The sequence below is a fragment of the Amborella trichopoda genome, chromosome 8 (genome assembly GCF_054954075.1).
Source record: "Amborella trichopoda isolate Santa Cruz 75 chromosome 8, AtrichopodaSantaCruz75HAP2 v2.0, whole genome shotgun sequence".
Lineage (NCBI taxonomy): Eukaryota > Viridiplantae > Streptophyta > Magnoliopsida > Amborellales > Amborellaceae > Amborella > Amborella trichopoda.
In genome coordinates, this window is record NC_142343.1 from 7629769 (window position 1) to 7650378 (window position 20610).

Below are 20610 nucleotides of genomic sequence, written 5' to 3' on the forward strand. Positions count from 1 at the left end.
ATTCATAACTTGTAAGTAAATTTTCATGCCTCAATGACATGACACCGAAACTCGATCTCCAATCAAATTTTAGAGGTGCGCCTTCTATAATATAAAATAGGTGTGGTGTTATTATCAATGGCCAAGCCTAATTCCACGCTTGCCAAAGAACACAAGAATACAAATGCGAGTAATTTATGTACGGATAAAAAAATAAAAAGGAAAATACAAATGGACCAATTTTAGGTAAAACGGACCTACCGCCTGAAACACTAGGACACAACTCTACTATTGAAAAAAAATTAAAAAAAGAAGAAGAAGTAAGAACTAAAATTCTGTCTATCTTCATATAGAGAGAAAATTTTGATAAAAAAAAAAATCAGATTAACCGACTTTCCCCATAATTTTAACCCGATATCGACTCATTTCATATATATATTTTTTATTATCGGTACTCATTCAATTGTACCAATTTAAAAAGTAGAAAAAATCAAAAGTATGATGATAAATGGTATATTAATATGGCAGCAAGCATTACAAGTCATGAAGTGTCGCATCTCTCTCTTCTAAATTTACATTCACCAAGCTTACTACTGTAAAAAGACTAGAAGCCTGCGGTATTTGGCCATTCCGAGCAATGGGCTCCCTCCCCTCTAAACGCCCTCCGCCACTCGAGCCCCCTTCCACCACCACCATCCGGCCCGTCCTCCGCCGCCGCCTGCGCCTCCTTCACGACTCTCATCAATGCCGCAGCCTTTTCTCTTGCTCTTCCTCTTCCCCTCGCTGCCACTCTCGCGATCGCAGGCATCCCCTGCTTCACCTCCCCCCAAAACCTCGAAGAATTCGTCCTCGACAGAAGCAAGAGCAAAGCCACTGCGTGTTCCTCCTCTTCTTGACCACACCCCACAACTCCAATTGCTGTGGAGATGCCGCCTCCATCCGCCACTGCTGCCCGCCCCTCGTCGCCAGCGGCTGCAACATTGCATAGTGCTGCTAAGCTCCGTGCTGCGACGCCACCTCGCGATGACGCTGCGGCGTGCAACAGTGCAGCTACTGCACCGCCATGGATTATGCGGCCGCAGTTTGCACGCTCGAGCGAAAGATAATACAAAGCGGCTGCAGCTTCGGAAGCTGAATGGCCGTTCGAGATCAGCATCTGAGAGAGTGGAGGTATAGCACCGAGCACAGCGGCCACAATGCGGTTTTCCTCCGCTATTGAAAGGCTGAAAATGGCGGCTGCAGCATGGCCACGAGCGGCAGAGGAGCCGTGCGACAGCACATCCACGAGCGGAGCCAATACGCCTTCCCGCACCAAGCGTACCTTATTGACGGTCTCGAGAGACATGTTCGATAGTGCAGCGGTGGCTTCAGATTGAATGGTTGATGAATTGGAGAAGCTCAGTATGGTGATTATGTGGGAGATGAGATCAGGGTCCGACGCAAGTTCCAGCCGGCTCTCCGGGCTAGTGCGTGTGAGCTCATGAATCTCCGATATCGCAGACCTCAGCTCCTCCTCGTCGTTGCTTGAGAGTCGAGAAATGAATTCAGAGGCGAGATCCTGCGAATTTTCAATGGAAATCTCGCTCGAAATTGATGGCCTTTTTTTGCTTGAATTCCCACCAGAAGATGTGGATTTCGATGTTAGATCAGGCCGATTCCGGCCTGAGACTTTGAGGGAAAGCTTGGACCCAAACTCCGACGCAAAACGTCCCAAGTTTTGCCTGGAATTCTCACCTGAAAAATCAGACTTCGAGGTGGGAGCCAGCCCTCCGCAGCTAGAAAACTCGCCGTCACATCTGGTTTCAGACGTGGAAGCATGTTTCCAATCAAAATTCTCTTGGGAAAACCTGGATGCATACTCCAAATCAAGATCCTGACTATTTCGACTTGAAATCTCACCTGAAAACCCCGGCTCCAAACCAAGATCCCGCCTATTTTGACAGGAATTGGCGCCATTGAACCTTCCAAAAACCATATTTGGACTGAATCGATCTCTGTTTTCTGGTTTTCCGGCCACAGAAAACCCCTGAACCCCCAAAAGCATCATTATTTTCGATGATTTGCTCTGCAAATTCGCGGCAGAGTGAAAGAGCCTCGGCTGGACTGCAGGAGAAGTGGAATCCGCCATTTTTTGGACCAAAACTCGAGCTTCTTCCCTAGAAGGGGGCCCAGGGTTTGGAATATGATGAAGCGTACAAAATCGAGCTATGGCTGACTCTAGAGCGAGATTGGGGAGAAGGGAGTCAATGTCATCACGGTGGTTCTTGAGGCGTTTCGAGGTGGCCGGGCAAAGATTCCGGCCATCTTTGAGCCAAGCAATGGCGCAGTTTCTCTCACAAGAATGGCCTGAAGAGAGGATTACAGGTTCCGCCATGGGGGATTTCGAGATGGGGCAGATAAATTCCGGCGGCCATTCCTGCGAAATCCCGGTCAAAACCATTTTTCTGGATTTTGAAGGGCCTTTATTTTTGCAAAATTCAGAGTAAAGTTCGATTCGATTTTGAAGCGCTTTTAAACGTTGAAGAGTTGGAGACAAAAAGGCTTGCAGTCAGAGAGATCGTGTGGACCTCGCCTCTGTTTGCTTGCTCAGTCTACGCCATCAGTTGGTGGAAAATGACTAATTTACCCCTTTATATCACGCGGGCTTCCAGCCCACCCATCGCTCGGTCTATGACTTGGGTTGGTGAGAAATGACTAATTTACCCTTGTGAGTTTCTTGGAAGTCATAATGTTTGTCATTTTGTGTTGCGGAAGTTTTGCAACTCGTTGATGTTACCCATTTCATTGAAACTTATGGTTTTTTTTTTTTTTTTATAAGCGGAAGGACCACTTTTCATATAGCTTTTTTTTAAAGGAAAAAGTTTATGGAAGGTTGCAACCTTAAAATGTAGAATTACATATGCACCTCAAAAATCTATTGGAAATATTGTTTTAATGTTGAAAAACCCTCTATTTGATCATCTCGACATCGAGATGTATGGATATAAAAAAAAAAGTTTTTTAGTATCAGTAATAGTGCATCTTGCAACACATTATCTAGGCCATCCATTTTCAAGATTTTTATATGTTTATAGATCTAACTATTTTTGGAGTTTAAAAATCTTCTAATTAGATATGAAAATAGATTTTAAGATAATCCTAAGAATTTTTCACAACAAAATTGCATGTTATGATAAAATTTGGAGGTATGCCTTAATTGGATTGTTTAAGGTTGCAACCTTATACAAACTACACCTTTTTTTTTAATGTTATAATGAGTTCATTTTTGGAAGGCCTCTTTTCAATAAAAAATGATAAAAAAGCGGTTTTTCATAATTTGTCGGAAAGTCCCTTCCACCCACAAAAACTTCATGTGTCAAACACACCCTAATGTTGGTGGAGCGATATTTGATCTATCTTGGAAGTCAATTTATAAAAAATGATAAAAGAGCGGTTCTTCATAATTTGTGAAAAAGTCCCTTTCACTCCCAAAAACTTCATGTGTCAAACACACCCTAAATGTTGGAGGAGGGATATTTTATCTATCTTGGAAGCCAATTTCTAACTTAAAGACCAAGCCCTAAAATGCCTTGAATATTTTTGGGATTTTAATGAGTTTCTAGAATAAATTAGGTCAACCATGCTCCTTCTATTTGAGAGACTCATTTCCATAAAAACAGCTCATAAATTTTGTTAGGAATTTTGGATGCTCTAAAAGGTAGAGTTCTATTTCTGCATGGAGACAAATTTTCATGTTTTAAGTCTTTTTGTAAAAATTTCAATTCCACCAAAATTGATGGTATTGAATGTTGTGGGAGATTGAAAGAAAGCCACGGGTCCAAAAACTTGTGGTCAGTTGTATTTAATAGAGCGGGTTGTGGTCCCCTCTAAAAAAAAGAACCTCAAATCCAGGAGCTGTAATAATTATAATAGTTAATATATAATAATTAATATAATTCACGTTAATTATATAATAATTATAATAATCACATATGATTAAAATAATTATAATAAGTTTTATATAACTATCTACAAATAAATTGTAATTTGTAATAGATATATAATACTTTTTTTTAGAATGTTAATTGTTATAATACATATATAATATTAATGTGTTATTGTATTATATAATTCTCAAGAGGCACATTTTCAAAAAAATCCAAATAGTGGACATGCATCTTTCAGTAAACATATATAATCTATGAGATGTTAATTTCATGATATATCCATTCCAGGATAGGATACCCATTTCCAAGGGATCAAATGGGGCCTTAAACACAAGAAAGACATATTGTGTTAATGGCTCCTATAACGGTTTTGATATCACTGAGTTGACCTAGGGATTCCCGAATCGACTCTGAGTAACACTCAGACTCTTGAGTAACATTTCTTTTCACATGAAAAAAAATAGAAGAATAGTTTTTATTTTTTTTTCTGATTTTTGCAACCTTTAATCCACATTCAAGGCCCATTTGATCAATTTGGAGCCAAATGGATCCATTTTATCTCTAAAAAATCATGCTTTTGGTAAGAAGTTGCACTTGGCAAGATTATTTACAAAAAAAATAAAAAATCTCATTTTTTAACCTGAATGCCAAATCTGCCTTCCTTGCAATCTCTCTCTCTCTCATTACTCAACAAAATCATCTTAAATTTGATTCCAAGGGTTTGTATTAGAACCCTCTCTTTCGTTTCTCCACAAACATCAAAACTTTAATTTGAAGTGTTGGTATTAGAATCCTCTGAAAGATCCCTATACAAAATTTGTCGAATTTAAATCAAAAGAGAAGAAAATAAGAGTAAATGAAAATCTTTGATTTTTCATATTTTTTTTACCAAATTTGATCAAATTTGTCCTAATGTGTGCTTATTATACTGATCTGCAGATCCCCCAATAATTTTTATGAATCAAAACAAATAATCTGCAATTTTGATTGTTTTGTCTTTACATATTTTCCGCCTTTTATTCTCAAAGTATTTTTTATTTTTACTGTTTTCTCTACCTCTTATTAGATGAAAGAAAATTAAACTTTGATTTTTGAACTTTTTTAATGTTTTTTTGTTTCTTTTGCTTCCACTTTTTTTTTAAGGATGACTTTGACTTGGACGTGGCAGGTATCAGTTACACTGCCTTCTGTATATGCTCCCGCATGAGCATGTTATCCAACATTTGCCTTCTATATATGCTCCCGTATGAGCATGTTATCCAACATTGAAGGGCTTTTTAAATCTAAAATTTTAGAATCCACTTAAAAATCACTAGTTGAATATTTTTTTTAAAAAAAGTTTTGATTTTGAGTTTTTTAATACTTAGATCTAGATGTCCAATAATTAGGAGGTCTACGTTCAAATTTAGTATGATAAATCTTCCAACTCATAGAGATTAGTGTGAAATTTTGTTTCCTAAGTCGAAAAGATACACCCCCAAACATTTGAGATACTAAACCTAATCTTATATCAAGATTTAATAGAGGGAGTATTTTTTACTTTTGTAAATGGGACTTACAAATGTTTTCATTTCCTATCGGTTTAAATTCTCTCTTTGTTATCTCCCATGATCTCAAACTACCATTCCATATTAATTTCACCATTTGTAACATCTTAGAAGTTCAATGTATGCTTTATCCTATACTTGGCCTTATCCAAATGTAGGTCACTCTTAACACACCTTTTCCAAATTGTACCGCGTTGGAAAGGGCTTTGTCATGCCATGGTGGGACCTCTCTCTCTCTCTCAACCGAGTTCTAGTTTGGTCCTTGCTGGGACAGTGATGCAAACCACCTTGAAATTTCATCTTTTCATGGTGGATGTTTTCATCACCCGTAAAAGTGCATTTTTGGAGATAGAGAAAAGATGCATCAAGAAAATGTAGAGAAGTTTGAAATTGGGGTTTTTGCACAAATCATAGCATAATTGTGGCCTCGTATAGGATGCATTTTCATCGGCATTTCTTCACGACAATGGTCTTGGTTGACAATGATGAAGAGATGAGTTGATTAATGATGATATTGTGGTAAAAGATATCTATTTGAACCTTCTTTGTCTTTTTATGAGGTAATCTTTACAAAATCTCAACTTGTATATTTTTTTCATTGATAAGTAATAGATCATTGCCCCTTGCTCATGAGTGTAGTCCATTTTGGCGTAAACCATGTAAATTTGTGTGTGCCTTTTATTTTTACTTGCATTGTGATTTGGTGATTTCTCATTTTATTTTTATTTTATTTTATTTTTTTTTTCAAATATATTACACATATTATTTTTTTTGGGTATTTTGTTTGGGTGTTGGGTTCATTGTTGTAGGGTACTTACTACATTAAGTAGAGATTTGGGTTATCTCGATCTGCCAACTAGTGGTATCAAAGCTCAAGGAAGCGGTGTAGTATTTTTGAAAAATGGCAACTCACATGTTTTGAGGTCGAGAAGTTTAATGGAAAGATGATTTTGAAATTTGAAAATTTAAAATGCAAGATTTATTAGTACGTTAAGAGCAACACAATGCATTGCTTAGAAAAAAAAAAGAAATTAGTAAATACGACTGATAATGATTGAGATGAACTTGATATGAAGGCACGTATTAAGGTGAATGAAGTGTTGTTTAATATTGTTAGGGAAAGTAAGGCAAAAGATTTGTGGGAAAATTTGAGAGTTTTTATCAAAACAAAATCTTTTACAAATTTAATTTTCTTCAAAAGAAAATGAAAGATGGTTCAAAAGTGTCGAAACACTTGAATAAAATTAATAATATCGTTTGTCAATTTAAAAATATTGATGCGATAGTAGATGATGAAGATAAGGCGGTCACCTTACTTTGTATATTGCAGAATCCTATCATAACCTTATTACTACTTTGAGTTGTATTAAAGAAAATTCTTTTGAATTGAGCTCCATGCGTAGTACTCTCCTTGCCTGTGAACTTTGAAAGAAAGCATCTTTGGGAAGTTCGGTAGAGTCAAAGACGAAAGATCTTGTGTCGGAGGGCCTAATGATAAAAATATGTGTTGGTATTTAAGAAGCCGAGTCATATAAGGAAGAATTGTTTTAAAAGAAAAGGGGTGAATTCTTTTAAAGATCCTAATGTCAGAGAAGAAAGGCAAAGTGAATATAAAAATAAAGCAAATCAAGTTATAAAGCAAATCAAGTTGGAGAGTCAACATCTAGATTCATTAAAGATAAAGTATTAATGGTGGCATAATTTTCTATATTCTATCAAAATTAGATACTTGACAGTGAAGCCACACATAACAGGTACCCACATAAATCATAGTTTAACTCATATGAGTCATGTGCAGGAGGATCGGTATCAATGAGTAATAATTCAACTAGTAAAGCTGTTGAAGTGGGTTCGGTCCGCTTACGAATATTTAACAGAACGATTCGAGCAATTAAAGATGCTAGGCATATGCCAAAACTAAAAAATAGTTTGATTTCCCTCTCTTCTCTAGACTAAGAAGGTTACAAATTCACCGGTCAAGATGGAGTAATCAAAGTATAAAAATGGGCTCTAATTGTGATTCAAAGTGTCTTAGTTAGGAATTTCTACAAGTTGTTGGAAAGCACAATAATATATGATGAAGTGAATTATGCGGTTAAAGGTGAGGAAGTTTCATTTCACTTATGGCATAAAAGATTGGAGCATATGAATGATAATCTTGATGAAGATGATTCTTATTCCTACACTTAAAATTGATGGATTCAAATTTTGTAAGCATTGTGTCTACGGGATGAGTGTAGTGGACAAAAAATAATATGCTTATAGAATGAGTGTAGTGTAGATGATGAGGTTGAGATGGATAAGTTACAAGACAAGAAGGGATAGATTCGAAATGAATCTATTCGAGAGAATTTAAAAGTAGCACCAATAGGTGATAAAATGAGAGAAAGTAGACTTAGGTAGGCTGGTCATGTGTGGTGTCGACCAAGTACAACACTTGTTAAGAGGTGCGAGGTAGTTCAAGTGGAAAGACTGAAAAGGCCAACGGGTAGGCTCAAAAGGACATGGTTAGAAGTAGTCTAAAAAGATATGGGGACTTATGACCTCACTGAAGATATAACCTTTAATAGAGCAAAATGGAAAACCAGGATTCATGTAGCCGACCCCAATTAATTGAAAAAATACTAAAATGATAATGATGATATGTCTATAAAAGTAGCATAGACAATCTTTCAAGGCAGATAAACATACAAGCAAGTGCAAACTTGATTATATTCACTTTGATGTATGGTGTCCTTTACCGACTATATCTCATGGAGGTGCATTGTATTTTGTTTCATTTATCGATAACTCTCAAGTAAAAAAATAATATATTTGTGCATTCAAGAATTTTAAAATCGAAGTTGAAAAATATTCAGGATATCACATTAAAGTTCTTTAGATGGATAATGACAATTGTATCAAAGGAATTCAAAAGTATTTGTAAGGCCGAGGGAATTATTAGGCATTGCACAAAGGTCTACAATCCTCAACAAAATGGTGTGACCTAAATGATGAATCACACTCTGATAGAGCATATGAGATGCATGTTAAGCAATGCTAGTCTAGAACAAGAATTATGAGCAGAAACCGTATCAATGTTTTATTATCTCATTAACCGATCACATTTGGTAGATTGTGAAGAAAAATCCGTGATAAGGTATGATATGGAACTCCAAGTGATTATTCAGATTTAATTTTTTTTTTTTTTGTGATGCCTATGCATTTATTCTAAGTTGCAAAAGGAATAAGTTAGATTCATAGTCAAAGAAATGTATCTTTGTGAGTTATAGCAAGGGTGTGAAGGGATATCAGTTATGCGATCCAAGTACTTGAAAAATAATCACTAGTCAGGATGTGCACTTCGATGAATTCCAGGTATTGGTAAAATGGATGATGAATAACAACAATCAAGAATTGAAAGAAGAAAGCCAAAAGTTTGGTGACAACCCTGAAATACTTCCACCAAAATGCAACTATGCCTTATAAGAATATACTCAGTGATCATGGTAAAGAACTAAAAAATCAAGATGAAGAACCACATGACCATCATGATGAAGTTCTGCCTTTGGAACCTCGACGCTCTACTAGATAAATTTGTTCACCCAAGTGGCACAGAGATTATGTGGATTCAAATACTTTGCATGTTTTGATAGTCGAAAATGAAGAGTCAACATCATTTCTTGAATCCATTGAAAGTAATGGTATCTAGCATTGAAATAGAGTGATGGAAGAAGATATATTAGCCTTTCAAAAAAACAAGACAGGAGTTGGTAGATCTATCAAAAAGTAGAAAGGCCGTTAGTTGTAAATGGGTGTCCAAGATAAAGAAAGAACCCGGTCGCAATTTTAAAAGTAGAGGTCAAAATTGGTGGCCAAGGGTTTTTCACAAAAGCAAGGTATTGACTTCGATGAAATTTTTACATCGATAGTCAAATTGGTCTCAATTCACTTGGTGCTCGAGTTAATTGCCATGTATGATTTAGAACTAGAGAAAATTGATGTGAAGACGATACTTTTGTATGGGGAATTCGAAGAGGAAATATATATGCAACAACCAGAAGGCTTCATAGAGAACCGCAAAGAAGGACTTGTATGCAAATTGAAGAGGTCCTTGTATGGGTTCAAGCTAGCATCAAAACAATGTAGAATATATATTTATAGATAGATAATATAAATATTCAATCGCCTGTTTCGAGCGCCTTATTTAAGTTTGCTTAGATTCCACAAAATAAAGAGGTCTTTAGTTAGGTTATTGTTAGAGTACTCCTACACAAGGAATATTTCCTTAATATATTTAATATTTTCGAGTACTTAATACTATTACTTCACAATGTAGTGACATTTTTTTTCTAAGGATATTTTAGATAATCAATGTAAAAAAGGTGGAGGTGGGACGCCCTGGTGGCCAAGGTCCTTGACAGCTTAGGCGGCCGAGCAGTTGCCTAGGTGGGCACTTAGATACCTGGTGGCCCTAAGGGAAGGGGGTTGGGATGGGGGCTATATGTTGTTTTGTGTATGTGTGTATTTGTGAATGTGTGTGTATGTGTTTAGTATGTGTGTGCATGTGTACATATGTGCGTGTATGAGGTCTCGCATGAAATTCTTAAAGATCATCATCTTTTTCTTTTGGATTTATATTTGTGAGAGAGAGGTCTCGAATACTTGGAGGATATGTAGAGAGAGAGAGAGAAAGAGAGAGAGAGAGAGAAAAAGAAAACTTAGAGGTCATCTTCTTACATGTAAAGAGGGAGCATATGGTACATATGTATAGTTTTTTGTGTATGTGTATGAGAAAAAGGCCGTGCATCAAACAATTGGACTCCATCTTCTTCTCATATGTAGAGAGAGCACATGACCCGAGAGAGAGAGAGAGAGAGAGAGAGAGAGAGAGAGAGAGAGAGAGAGAGAGAGAGAGAGAGAGAGAGAGAGAGAGAGAGAGAGAGAGAGAGAGAGAGGGGCAATACCATGCCTTATTTTTGTTTGGGTAGATTTGATTTTTTTTAATTGTTTTAAGGGATGGCACTAGGTGGGCGCCCGCCTCAGGCATGCCCGCCAAGGCCCCACCTTCCCTAGGTGGTTGAGCGGTTGTCTTTTTCTTCACTGTAGGTAATAAGTCAAAGTATAAATTTTTTATAGAAAAAAAAAGCATTTATTAAGTATAATGGTGAATGAATTATCCATATGAGCTGTGACATCATCTACATAGAACATTAAATGTTTTTTTAATCACTAATAGACTACCATTAATTTCTTATAGAAAAACCTACTTCCCCCCTCCTAATACCAAAAATACATGTGTTGAAAAAAATTTACAAAATAAGAGTAATAATTATCCAATAAATGTTAGGCACATTAATGGGGCATTTGGGACTCTAGGATATGAAAGCCTTTCTTTTACATATCCAAGTTTTGACGACTTAAAGTCGTTTGGGTATTTTTTTTTGGAGATTATATCCTGGCTATCCACTTCCTCAAAACCTCTCATATCCAACATTTTGCTCATTAAAAAAAAAGAAGCTTTTGCATTGGGGTGTGTGTCTCCTTTCTTTTTTTGTTTTTCACTCCTCATAATAATAATATTATTCTATAATAATAATAATCATATTATTATTATATTCATACTAATAAAACTAAATTAAATTATTAATAGGGGAAAAGTTTGTATAGAGCCTAGGCTCTAAACAATCAGAGCCTATCTTAAAACTTTTACTAGAAGAGATTGTTTTGATGCCAAACTATCATCAAATTGATCATCTCGACATCAAGATGTATGGACAGGAGAAAAAATGGATTTATCAATCTGTAATGCATCTTGTTTTTGGACACGAGAAAAAAATGCATGGACACGAGAAAAAATGGATCATCAAGTTTTGGAATAGTGCATCTTGTAATGCATTTTTGGACTGTCAAGTTTCAAGATTTTCATAGATATGATCAATCTGCATTATTTTTTAAGATTTAAATTTTATAATTAATGATGAAATATATTATAAGGCTATCATAAAGATTTCTAATATTGAAGCTACATTTCTCAACACTATTTGAAGGTGCGCTTTACTTTGATTGTTTAGAGCCTCGGCTCTATATAAACCATGTCCTATTAATGGAAAGAGATCATTTATCTTTTACACATGGAGGTCACCATCATTCTTCTTCTGTAAAATTCAAAATGGGTTGTAAGAGGGTCATTGAATAGACACATAGTTCCAAAGAAATAAAATTTCTCTGGCTTAGTGACTCACACCAAGCCATCCAATTTGACATTTAATGAGAGCGAATGATAAAGACCACCATGTACAAAAGATAAATGGTCTATTTGTAGAAAATCCCTTATTATAATTATGACATTGTTATATAATTATAATATTTATTATTACTATTTATAATATTTATTTTGAAATGTCATGAATAATAGTACTATTAAAATTTGATAATGTTACTATAATATAATAATACAAATATTATATTAATACTAGTAAAATAATATTATATTATTACATAAGCATTATAATTATGATATTAATATATAATTATATAATTGGTAATTGATCTAAGAAAGATGAGGACCTTACACTTTCCTTTAAGTAGTCTATGCCCGGATAAAGAGGCTGGGTTGTGTTAGGTAGATTGCCAGCGTAAAACTTTGCCAACAGAACCTATTATGTGTATGTATTATTATTATGAAAAAAGCTTATATAAGATTGCAACCTTAAAATGTAGAGTTATAGATGCACATCAAAAATCCATCAGAAATATGTTGTTTTAATGTTGAAAAAACATCTAATTGATCATCTCGGCATCCAGATGTATGAATATAAAATAAATAAAATATTTTGAGTCCCAAAAATAATGAATCTTACAATACATTATCTAGACCGTCCATTTTCAAGATTTTCATGTGCATATAGATCTGCTTGATTTAACCATTTTTGGACTTCAAAATTTTATAATTAGATATGAAAATAGATTTTGAGGTAATCTTAATAATTTTTTAACCAAAATTATATGTTATGATAAATTTTGGAGGTGCACCTTAATTGGATTGGTTAAGGTTGCAACCTTATAGAAAACTATTAATGCTATTAATTTTTCTATTAAGCATTATCAACATCATTAATATTAGTATTATTATATTTTAATAGAACAAGAGTATTTATCCTATAGACCCTCCCCTACCTATACGTACAGGACTCTAAATGATCATCATTAATGTTGGTACTGATCTCTATAAAAATTATCATATGGATGTGAGGCTTGACTTTTTTATAAATTTGTGTCATATTTAATGGTGATCCTTTAGGGGTTCTACACACATGGATGGAGGAGGGTTCTATAAGATCATTTCTCATATATAACAATATTATACTTCCATCCTAAAATTATATCTTTTGATATCTGGATCCAAATGAGTAAGGATATCACCCTACTCGATGTGTGGGAGTACCCCTACATAACCCAATAAAGAGGACTTCAATAAGTTATACTTCAAAAGTAGAGGATGATTCCCTCGCCACCATAAAAGATTAGCCATGAAAGAGCCATGAATTTCAACCGTCTTTATTGATTTCTGATGGCCTTCTCCTTGGCCTTAAACCCCGCAATAACGAGCGTCTGTCTCTCTTCACATGAGATTGAGAATAGGAACTCCCAAATTTCGGTTTTAACACTTAATTTTGTTCATAAATCCACAAAGGTACCTATTGTTTATGTTCTCTGTTTTTCCTTTTAGAAATTAATAATTATAGCCATGAAAATATCTTTTTCTTTTATTTTGTATGATACCCTATTACAGAAGTTTCTTTTTTTATTTTTATTTTTCTTTTATTGAAATATCCGCCGTTACTTAAGTCTTCTGGTTCATGAATGACCGTATTCTGAGGCATTTTATGTTCACATGAACTTTATTTTTAGTTTTTCTGGGGAAAATTTATTTGTCCAATTTTTCTCATTTATAAAGCTCTAGAATGGCACTGGCATTTGTTGTCTAACCCTCTTTTTATTTTTTGAAAAGCTTTTGATTTAAGTTCTGATTCATGAATTTCAAGAAGTTGATGTTTTATGTAACAACGAAACCCAATTTGAATTTTGGAAGTCACCCAAAAAAAAAAAAAAATGCCAGTTTGAAATGTAACCTAAAATTTGCTTCATATGTTATTTCATTTCATGGTTGCAGACATGCAGAAGGGGTTGGACTATCATGGATTCGCAAAGGGATTCAAACCACAAGACTGAAAATGGTGAATAATTCTTTTTCTTTTTCTTTTTTGTTATTTTCTACTGCTGTTGTTGTTATTATTATCAATTAATTATTATATTGGTGGCAAATGGCCAGAGTGGAAGGCCTACTGTTTCCCTTTGGGAAATGGCCTTTATGGCACCAATTTCTCAATCTCTCTCTCTTGATGCCTGTAATGGAACAGATGGAGAAGTACCGGACGTCGGTGTTAAAGTGGCATTGTCTATGCTTAGATTCTACAAGAGTGAGTGAGGATTTCCTTATCTTGTATCGTTTCAATTTTCTTTTTCTTTTTTTCTACTCTTTGTTACTGATTTATCTAAAGATATTATCTTGCTCAAGACATGCTGCATAGAATTAGAAGGAGCTAGGTGGAGTTTGAAACTAAGGAATTCTATGCATTTTTGTAATTTTGATTCAAATTCTCCTGTTTCAAAATCCCTTTTGATATAATGATTGTTTTGCTGTTGTGAAATTGAGATTTCCACTTCTGGCAGTTTAACTGTTAAGTGAATTACTGCAAATTTTGAGATTTTGATAGAATTGTTATAAGCTTATATGCATAATTCGTCGACAGGAAGATAAATTTCATTAATGTCACTCAAAAAGAAAAGAAAAATGAATTTCATCGGCTATAAAATGGAGTGACGAAGAATGCTTCTATGCATCTCTCAAAGTAAGCAAAATGTTAATATAAGACTGCAAGTTGTTTCAAGAATCTTGCTCAAATTTTAACGGTTAAAAATATGTTTTATTATGATTCTATGTGGCCATTATCGAATTCCGACAGTTCCAACTTCCAATCTTGTGAGAATTCTTAAGATTATTTTGGTTCCTTTCAGACACTGAGCCAAAAAAACATGGAACATGGACTCATTGTTGCAATTGAACAGGGGAGATTTCACCATTATTGCCCAAAAGTTGCCGATACATTCCCAGTTGTAGTGAATATTCCATGGAAGCATACAAAAGATATGGTGTTTTAAAGGGTACTGTGCTCACAGCTTGGCGCCTTTGTCGTTGCAATCCTCTAGGTAATTTCTAGACATTGACTATTGGATTGTGCTTTTTGTATAGGCCCTGTGTGGCGAATTTGCTGGTTGCCACTATTGCTGAACCGAACTAATCAACCAACTAGCAATTTTAAATGAAACACCAAATTATTGAGGAAAACCATCAATGCCCTTTCAAAAAGAATGGAGAATAAGTTGATTTTTCCGTGCTATCTATGAATTGTTAAATGTGAAGCATGAATAAGGCCATAAATCATCAAGCAACTATCAACGTCCACAATCTATACTAAAATGCTGTATTTAATATTTTTTTTTTTTGAAGTTATGAGTTCCCTTGAAAAGTTTGGATCACTCAAGCAATTCCCCTTATTCCAGACCTCTGAAATGCCTGTGCGCCTGTATCTGCCACTTCAGTTTGTTGAATCCATAGGTCCTCGTAGGATTTGCAAATTGATATACGGATTGCTAATAGACTAATTGTACTTTGCAGTTATCAAGTCCCCTATGAAATAATCTTGGCTCATGTTATGCTTGTTCCAACTGCAAAAAACAAGTTTATCTCAACATATTAGAATTCCATTTGTTTTTTTAGGATGATGTAGTTCTTCTAGGAGGATTCTTAGCTATAGTTCTTGGCAAGTGCTGGTATTGACTGCTGATTGCTACATATGTAGCCTTATCCGTAGAGTGTTCTATTATAGGTTTCTTTCGGGACTCTGAGATTCCTTTTGAGGCAAGAAGGAAAACAACTTTCCTGCTTTGCATTCGCTATCGATGTAACCAACAGGTTTGACATTCTCTAAATGGGTGTAATAACTCATGTGCCATTCAAATGTTGTGGCATTTGTTTGTTGCTAGAAAATGTTTTGTTTGACACCTTAATAAATCTTCAATCAGGTTAGCCCCTAGTGGTTACTAGATATCATAAGCTTCGAAACTAGACATTTGACAACAGTACAGTATACCTTATCACCCCAATGGGAGGCTAACAGGCTCTGAAGTTGCCATCTCGAACTTTGCCAAATATAGAATGTAATATTTTTGAAGAAATAAAAATCCCTCATGAAAATACCCTATGATTTTCCTCTTTCCGTGTATATGGGGCTCCTCACCCTTCTCTTGGTGACATAGAGTGCTATGTATAGAGTGACATGTGGTTTGCCTTTTTTTTGACCAAAGCTGTGCATAAGAAATACAAATGTTAACCTTTACTCAAACAACAAATCCATTTCTTGTCAGAGGAAGTAATACGTTGGGTATTTTAAATCCCAGATAATGCCATTCTTAAAATTTCCAAACATTTTGGGATAGCTTCTATTATTGATCTTATTTTCAATCATATTTGATAATTCACGTCTGCACGAAACAATCACATATTATCTATCGGACTTTTTTTGTGCAAATCTCGATTCTAAAATCATTTTATGAAAAGACTAACTGTTTAAAATATGGAAAAATTTATATAGAGCCGAGGCTTTAAACAATCAAATTTGAGCCTACCTCAAAAATTTCACTAGAAGAAGTTGTTTTGATTCCCAAATATCTTCAAATTGATCATCTCGACATCAAGATGCATGGACATGAGAAAAAAATGGATTTCAAGTTTTGGAAATAGTGTATTTTGTGACACATTTTCTGACCGTCAATTTTCAAGTTTTCAAGTTTTCATAGATCTGTCGATCTACACTACTTTCAGAGCTTTAAATTATATAAATAAATATGAAAATATATTTTAAGGCTATCACAAAGATTTCCAATATTAAAACCACATTTCTCGACAATATTTGAGGGTAGGCTCTAATTTGATTGTTTAGAGCCTAGGCTCGATACAAACCACACCCTTTAAAATATTAGGCACAGCTTGCTAGTTTAAACGTCCATCTAAAATGTTCTTTAATTTTCAACTCCTAATCTTCTTCCTTTTTAAGAAAAGTGCATCCATCCAACTTGCCATTTGTTCTGAGTAGCCAGTGCTGGGGTTAATCTTATGGAATCTTGTCTACATATGGGTATGAAGACCTAATTATAGTCGATATCTAGTTCTTTCATGGGATGCTCTTCCTTCTCATGTGCATTTCTGCAATTGTGGAGCTCCAGAATGGCTACTAATAACAGCCTTTTTATATTTGTATGTTTTTTATTGCTTACTGTTACGAAGTAAAACACATCATCCCCGGTTTTTTGCCATTTCCAAAATTGTTCTATATTCCTTTCTGCAACACTAATTTTGATAAGGTACTAGCTGTGACCTTATGCTTGATTCCATTGTCATCTGAAAATTATTTGATATTTTTTCTTGCTCCATCTGTCCTCAACTTCCTAATTGAAAGAGCTCTTCTTTTTGATTTATGGATAAGTCAGCAGTGGGAATGGAACCTGGGAGGTTGTGTTGCTTTTATTATCATCGAACCATCAAACCAGGTGCCTGATTCCCCAATGACAAATCACCTTGTTCAACAAGAACTGCATGTTTCTGGGCAAATTGAAAAACCTCTGCATAAAAGTAATATAATGTAAATGTAACCAAATTCCTATTATTGTTGATAGTTTGAGTCTAGTCCACATAAGTTGGGATGCACAAGTTCCAAGAGTTTTGAAGCTCTCAATTATATTCCGATTGGAAAGGAGCCATTGCAATATCTTCCTACCAAATATCTGCAATCCGGTTGATCATTAAGTGGCAAATGATTCACTACTTTTTCTTTGGATATGACTCATATATTTGAGCAACAGAAGCTCAACAAAAATGATGTAACCTCTTTCATTTGACTTGACCTGATCAACTAACTAAAGTTTCTTTAATGTTACATGTGACTATGTGATGCATTAATTAACCAGTAAACCCAGCTAAAAAGAAAACGGAAATGGAAAAAGAAGCACTAAATGAATACATCTTTCCATTTCTTGCTGTTTAAATGAATGGAGAACATGGGACCTTAACCACTTTGTAAAATCATAAATGGAGAGAGAGAGTGAGTGTATTTCTTTTTGTCTTCACAAAATAAAAATTGCAGGTGGATCTGGGTTCGATCCTCCACGATGGTTCGATGAAAGAAGCCCACTTGAGTGATGAACATTTCCATCTTAACTGCTGAAATTGATGCATCATCTCAAAGAAAGCTCTGAGCTAATGTATGATTTGGATATCTATTACTTGGTATCAAATTGTATGGGGTAATTTGAAAGAGGCAAATCAGTGATAAAAGGATAGGAATACATTTAGGCATATGTTACTTTTTTTATTACACATTCATTTTATCTGCATATATTATTTCTTTGTATGTATTCATTTCCTTTACCGAAACGACTGAAATGAAACTAAAATCTAAAAATATCTATTTGTATTCGTAACTCAATTGTATATTTATCCGAGGTTCACGAGTGGAAAGGATGAAAGAAGTTGCAAAATGGCCGGTGTTTTAGTAATTCACCAAAGGTCGGTTATGTTGACCAAGATTGGACTGGATCGGACCTGTTGGTTGGAATGCATTGGTGCCTTGACTACTCTAGTCTAGAGCAAAAACTTGTAATGATCGGTCAAAATCAATATTTGATTGGTTTTGACTCATTGGACATGCATGTTTTTATCAATTAGACAGGTATACATTTCATAGATTTATTTAAAGAAGTCACTACGCAATGCCTATGGAAGAAATGCTAAAATGATTTTGCTTATAGGCTTGGCGCCATTCGAGTTTTTTAGATGGCAAGGATTAAAAGACCGTCGCAGACTTAGCATGTCTGTGGCGGTACTGTCACAGACATAGCATGTCTGTGGCGGTAAAAAAAACACGCGGTACCGTCACAGACATGGTGTCATTCGTTGCGGTTCTGTTTGATAAACCGCCACTGATATGCTATGTGTGTGGTGGGGCGAAAACCATTCAAAATAGACTATTGGCATTTCTAAGACTTTTCTTTTATTCAAACTATTATCTTTAATTGTTATTTATTTTTTAAATTATGCCCAACCAATTTAACTAGTAACTGGATCACCAGTCCAGTCTGATTCAACCAACACGGGTTTGGAGCATTTGCACCGAAGTATTGTGTTGGGCAGTACATACACGTCAAGCACAACGTACATTGATTGGCCAGTCTCTGTGTCCCCTCATCTATAAACAGTAGAGATGAGCGGTCAAAGAGGGAGCGATGCTCTCATTTCAACCGCACGTTGATGAGGACGAATGGTGGATAGTTTCTGTGAAACACATACTGTGTCGTGCATTTTTTCTCTTGTGATGTTTGTGCCAATACCCTCAACATGTGTACCATGCATTTTCTCTATTTGGATGTTTGTGCAAATACCCTGTCATTGCATGCAATGGAAAAGGATACGGTCTCAAGTTTTTAGAAAAAATGGGTGTTTCGGATTTAGTGTGGCTGTTTTGGATAAAAAATTGGTCAAGCCAATCCAGATCCTATTAAATATCATGAATTGGGATTCTTTTAACAAGAAAAGCTCGTTACCATCCATGCAGACTAATTTTAAAAATAGAAAGACCGATTTGGAGATTAGAAAATTCCCCAAATCAAAAAAATTGACAGTATTGTTTCCACACGATGTGTGCGCTTTAAGAGTGCAAAGGCAAAGTTGGAAGTTTAAACTTGTTACGCAAATAAAAAATTGGGTTAATTTTAATTTTATATTTGTTTTAAATTTTTAAAACAATGTGTTATTTGATATTTAGTAATGATCCTATAAGACCTTTTTCCACCCATGTGTGTAGGATCTCAAAAGATCACCATTAAAATTGGTACGGATTTCTAAAAAAATTATCACACAGGTGTGAGATTTGACTCTTTTAGAGATTTGTGCCAACTTTAATGGTGATCTTTTAGGGGTCCTATAAACACGGGTGGGAGAGGGTCCTATAGGATAATTTCTCTTTGAGATTTTAGCTTTATTTAGGGGTTATTATTGTTTCTTTAGTTGAAGAGATTTAAAAGGTTGGATAGTAAATTTTTGGGAAATTTATGTATTGAACGGAAAAAAGGCCGATATTACTAAGACGGATGGAATCCCTATTTATTTATTTTTTCGACAACTTTGCCATCGGTTCGATGTCAGAAACATCGGATTGCTCTTAAACCCTTCCCGTTACGTCGTCCCTGCAGTCCTGTCAAGTTGTCTTCATTTTTTTTTTTTAGCCTCAGTCCAATGTTTCAAAACACTGGACTGATAGTGGGGCGGTTAAAACCCCCAAATTTTCCCCTCTTTTGCACTCTAGTAAATTTCATTATCTCTCTCTCTAAACTTCCGTCTCTGATAGTGGGGCGGTTAAAACCCCCAAAATTTCCCCTCTTTTGCACTCTAGTAAATTTCATTATTTCTCTCTCTAAACTTCCGTCTCTCTCTCTCTCTCTGAGAACTTGCATCTCTCTATTCGTCGCCACAAGATCGTCTTGTCTCTCTCCATCAAATTGGATTGTATCTCCCGTCACCACATGATCGTTATTTCTCATATAAATCAGGTACATTTACAATCTATTTGTTATTTTTTCTATTGTTTTTTGCATGAAGGTACATTTACAATCCATTCAGTCAGTTCTTCCTCAAATTTATATCAAAGGTACATATTTTTGCATGAATGTACGACAAATATTGACCAAGGGTTTTTCATTTTTTCATTCTCTTAATTTTTCTATTGTTATTGATTGTTAAAAATGAATGGATATGGTCTCAACGATTATTTTGTCTGTTTATTATGTTCCATTAATTTTGTTGTGAGTTGTCATTGTTATTCTATAAAATACGTTGAATTTCACAATAAGGAAATCTGAAGATAAAAAAAATGTTTGTTCATCTCATTCTTTTTCTTTTTTCATTGCATTTGGTTTGTAGATTAAAGGGTTTCTATCTATGTTTGCTTAATATTTTTATTTAATACAAATCGATTGACTCAATATCTCTGTCTTTCATGTAC

General features: G+C 35.0%; 2 protein-coding genes across 4 annotated transcripts; one reads left to right on the forward strand and one right to left on the reverse strand.

Annotated features, from left to right (window-relative positions):
• Positions 1–478: 478 nt before the first annotated feature.
• Positions 479–2463, reverse strand: LOC18436163 (U-box domain-containing protein 38). Its single transcript, XM_006846186.3, has one exon. It carries the CDS (start codon positions 2417–2419, stop codon positions 584–586), a length of 1836 nt encoding a protein of 611 aa, XP_006846249.1. The 5' UTR covers positions 2420–2463; the 3' UTR covers positions 479–583.
• A 10338-nt stretch (positions 2464–12801) lies between these two features.
• Positions 12802–18091, forward strand: LOC18436162 (membrane protein insertion efficiency factor). Of its 3 annotated transcripts, none has more exons than XR_016061494.1 (5): positions 12802–13127; positions 13608–13671; positions 13855–13914; positions 14513–14704; positions 17698–18091. XR_016061494.1 is itself a non-coding variant. In XM_088874750.1 (5 exons), exons 1-5 carry the CDS (start codon positions 13005–13007, stop codon positions 17233–17235), a joined length of 393 nt encoding a protein of 130 aa, XP_088730876.1. In that variant the 5' UTR covers positions 12802–13004; the 3' UTR covers positions 17236–17542. The 3 variants fall into 3 exon arrangements, 2 of the variants coding, with proteins under 2 accessions (XP_088730876.1, XP_088730874.1); XM_088874750.1 differs by lacking the exon at positions 17698–18091 and adding an exon at positions 17231–17542 and having other exon boundaries at positions 14564–14704; XM_088874748.1 differs by lacking the exon at positions 17698–18091 and adding an exon at positions 15385–15739 and having other exon boundaries at positions 14564–14704.
• Positions 18092–20610: the final 2519 nt, after the last annotated feature.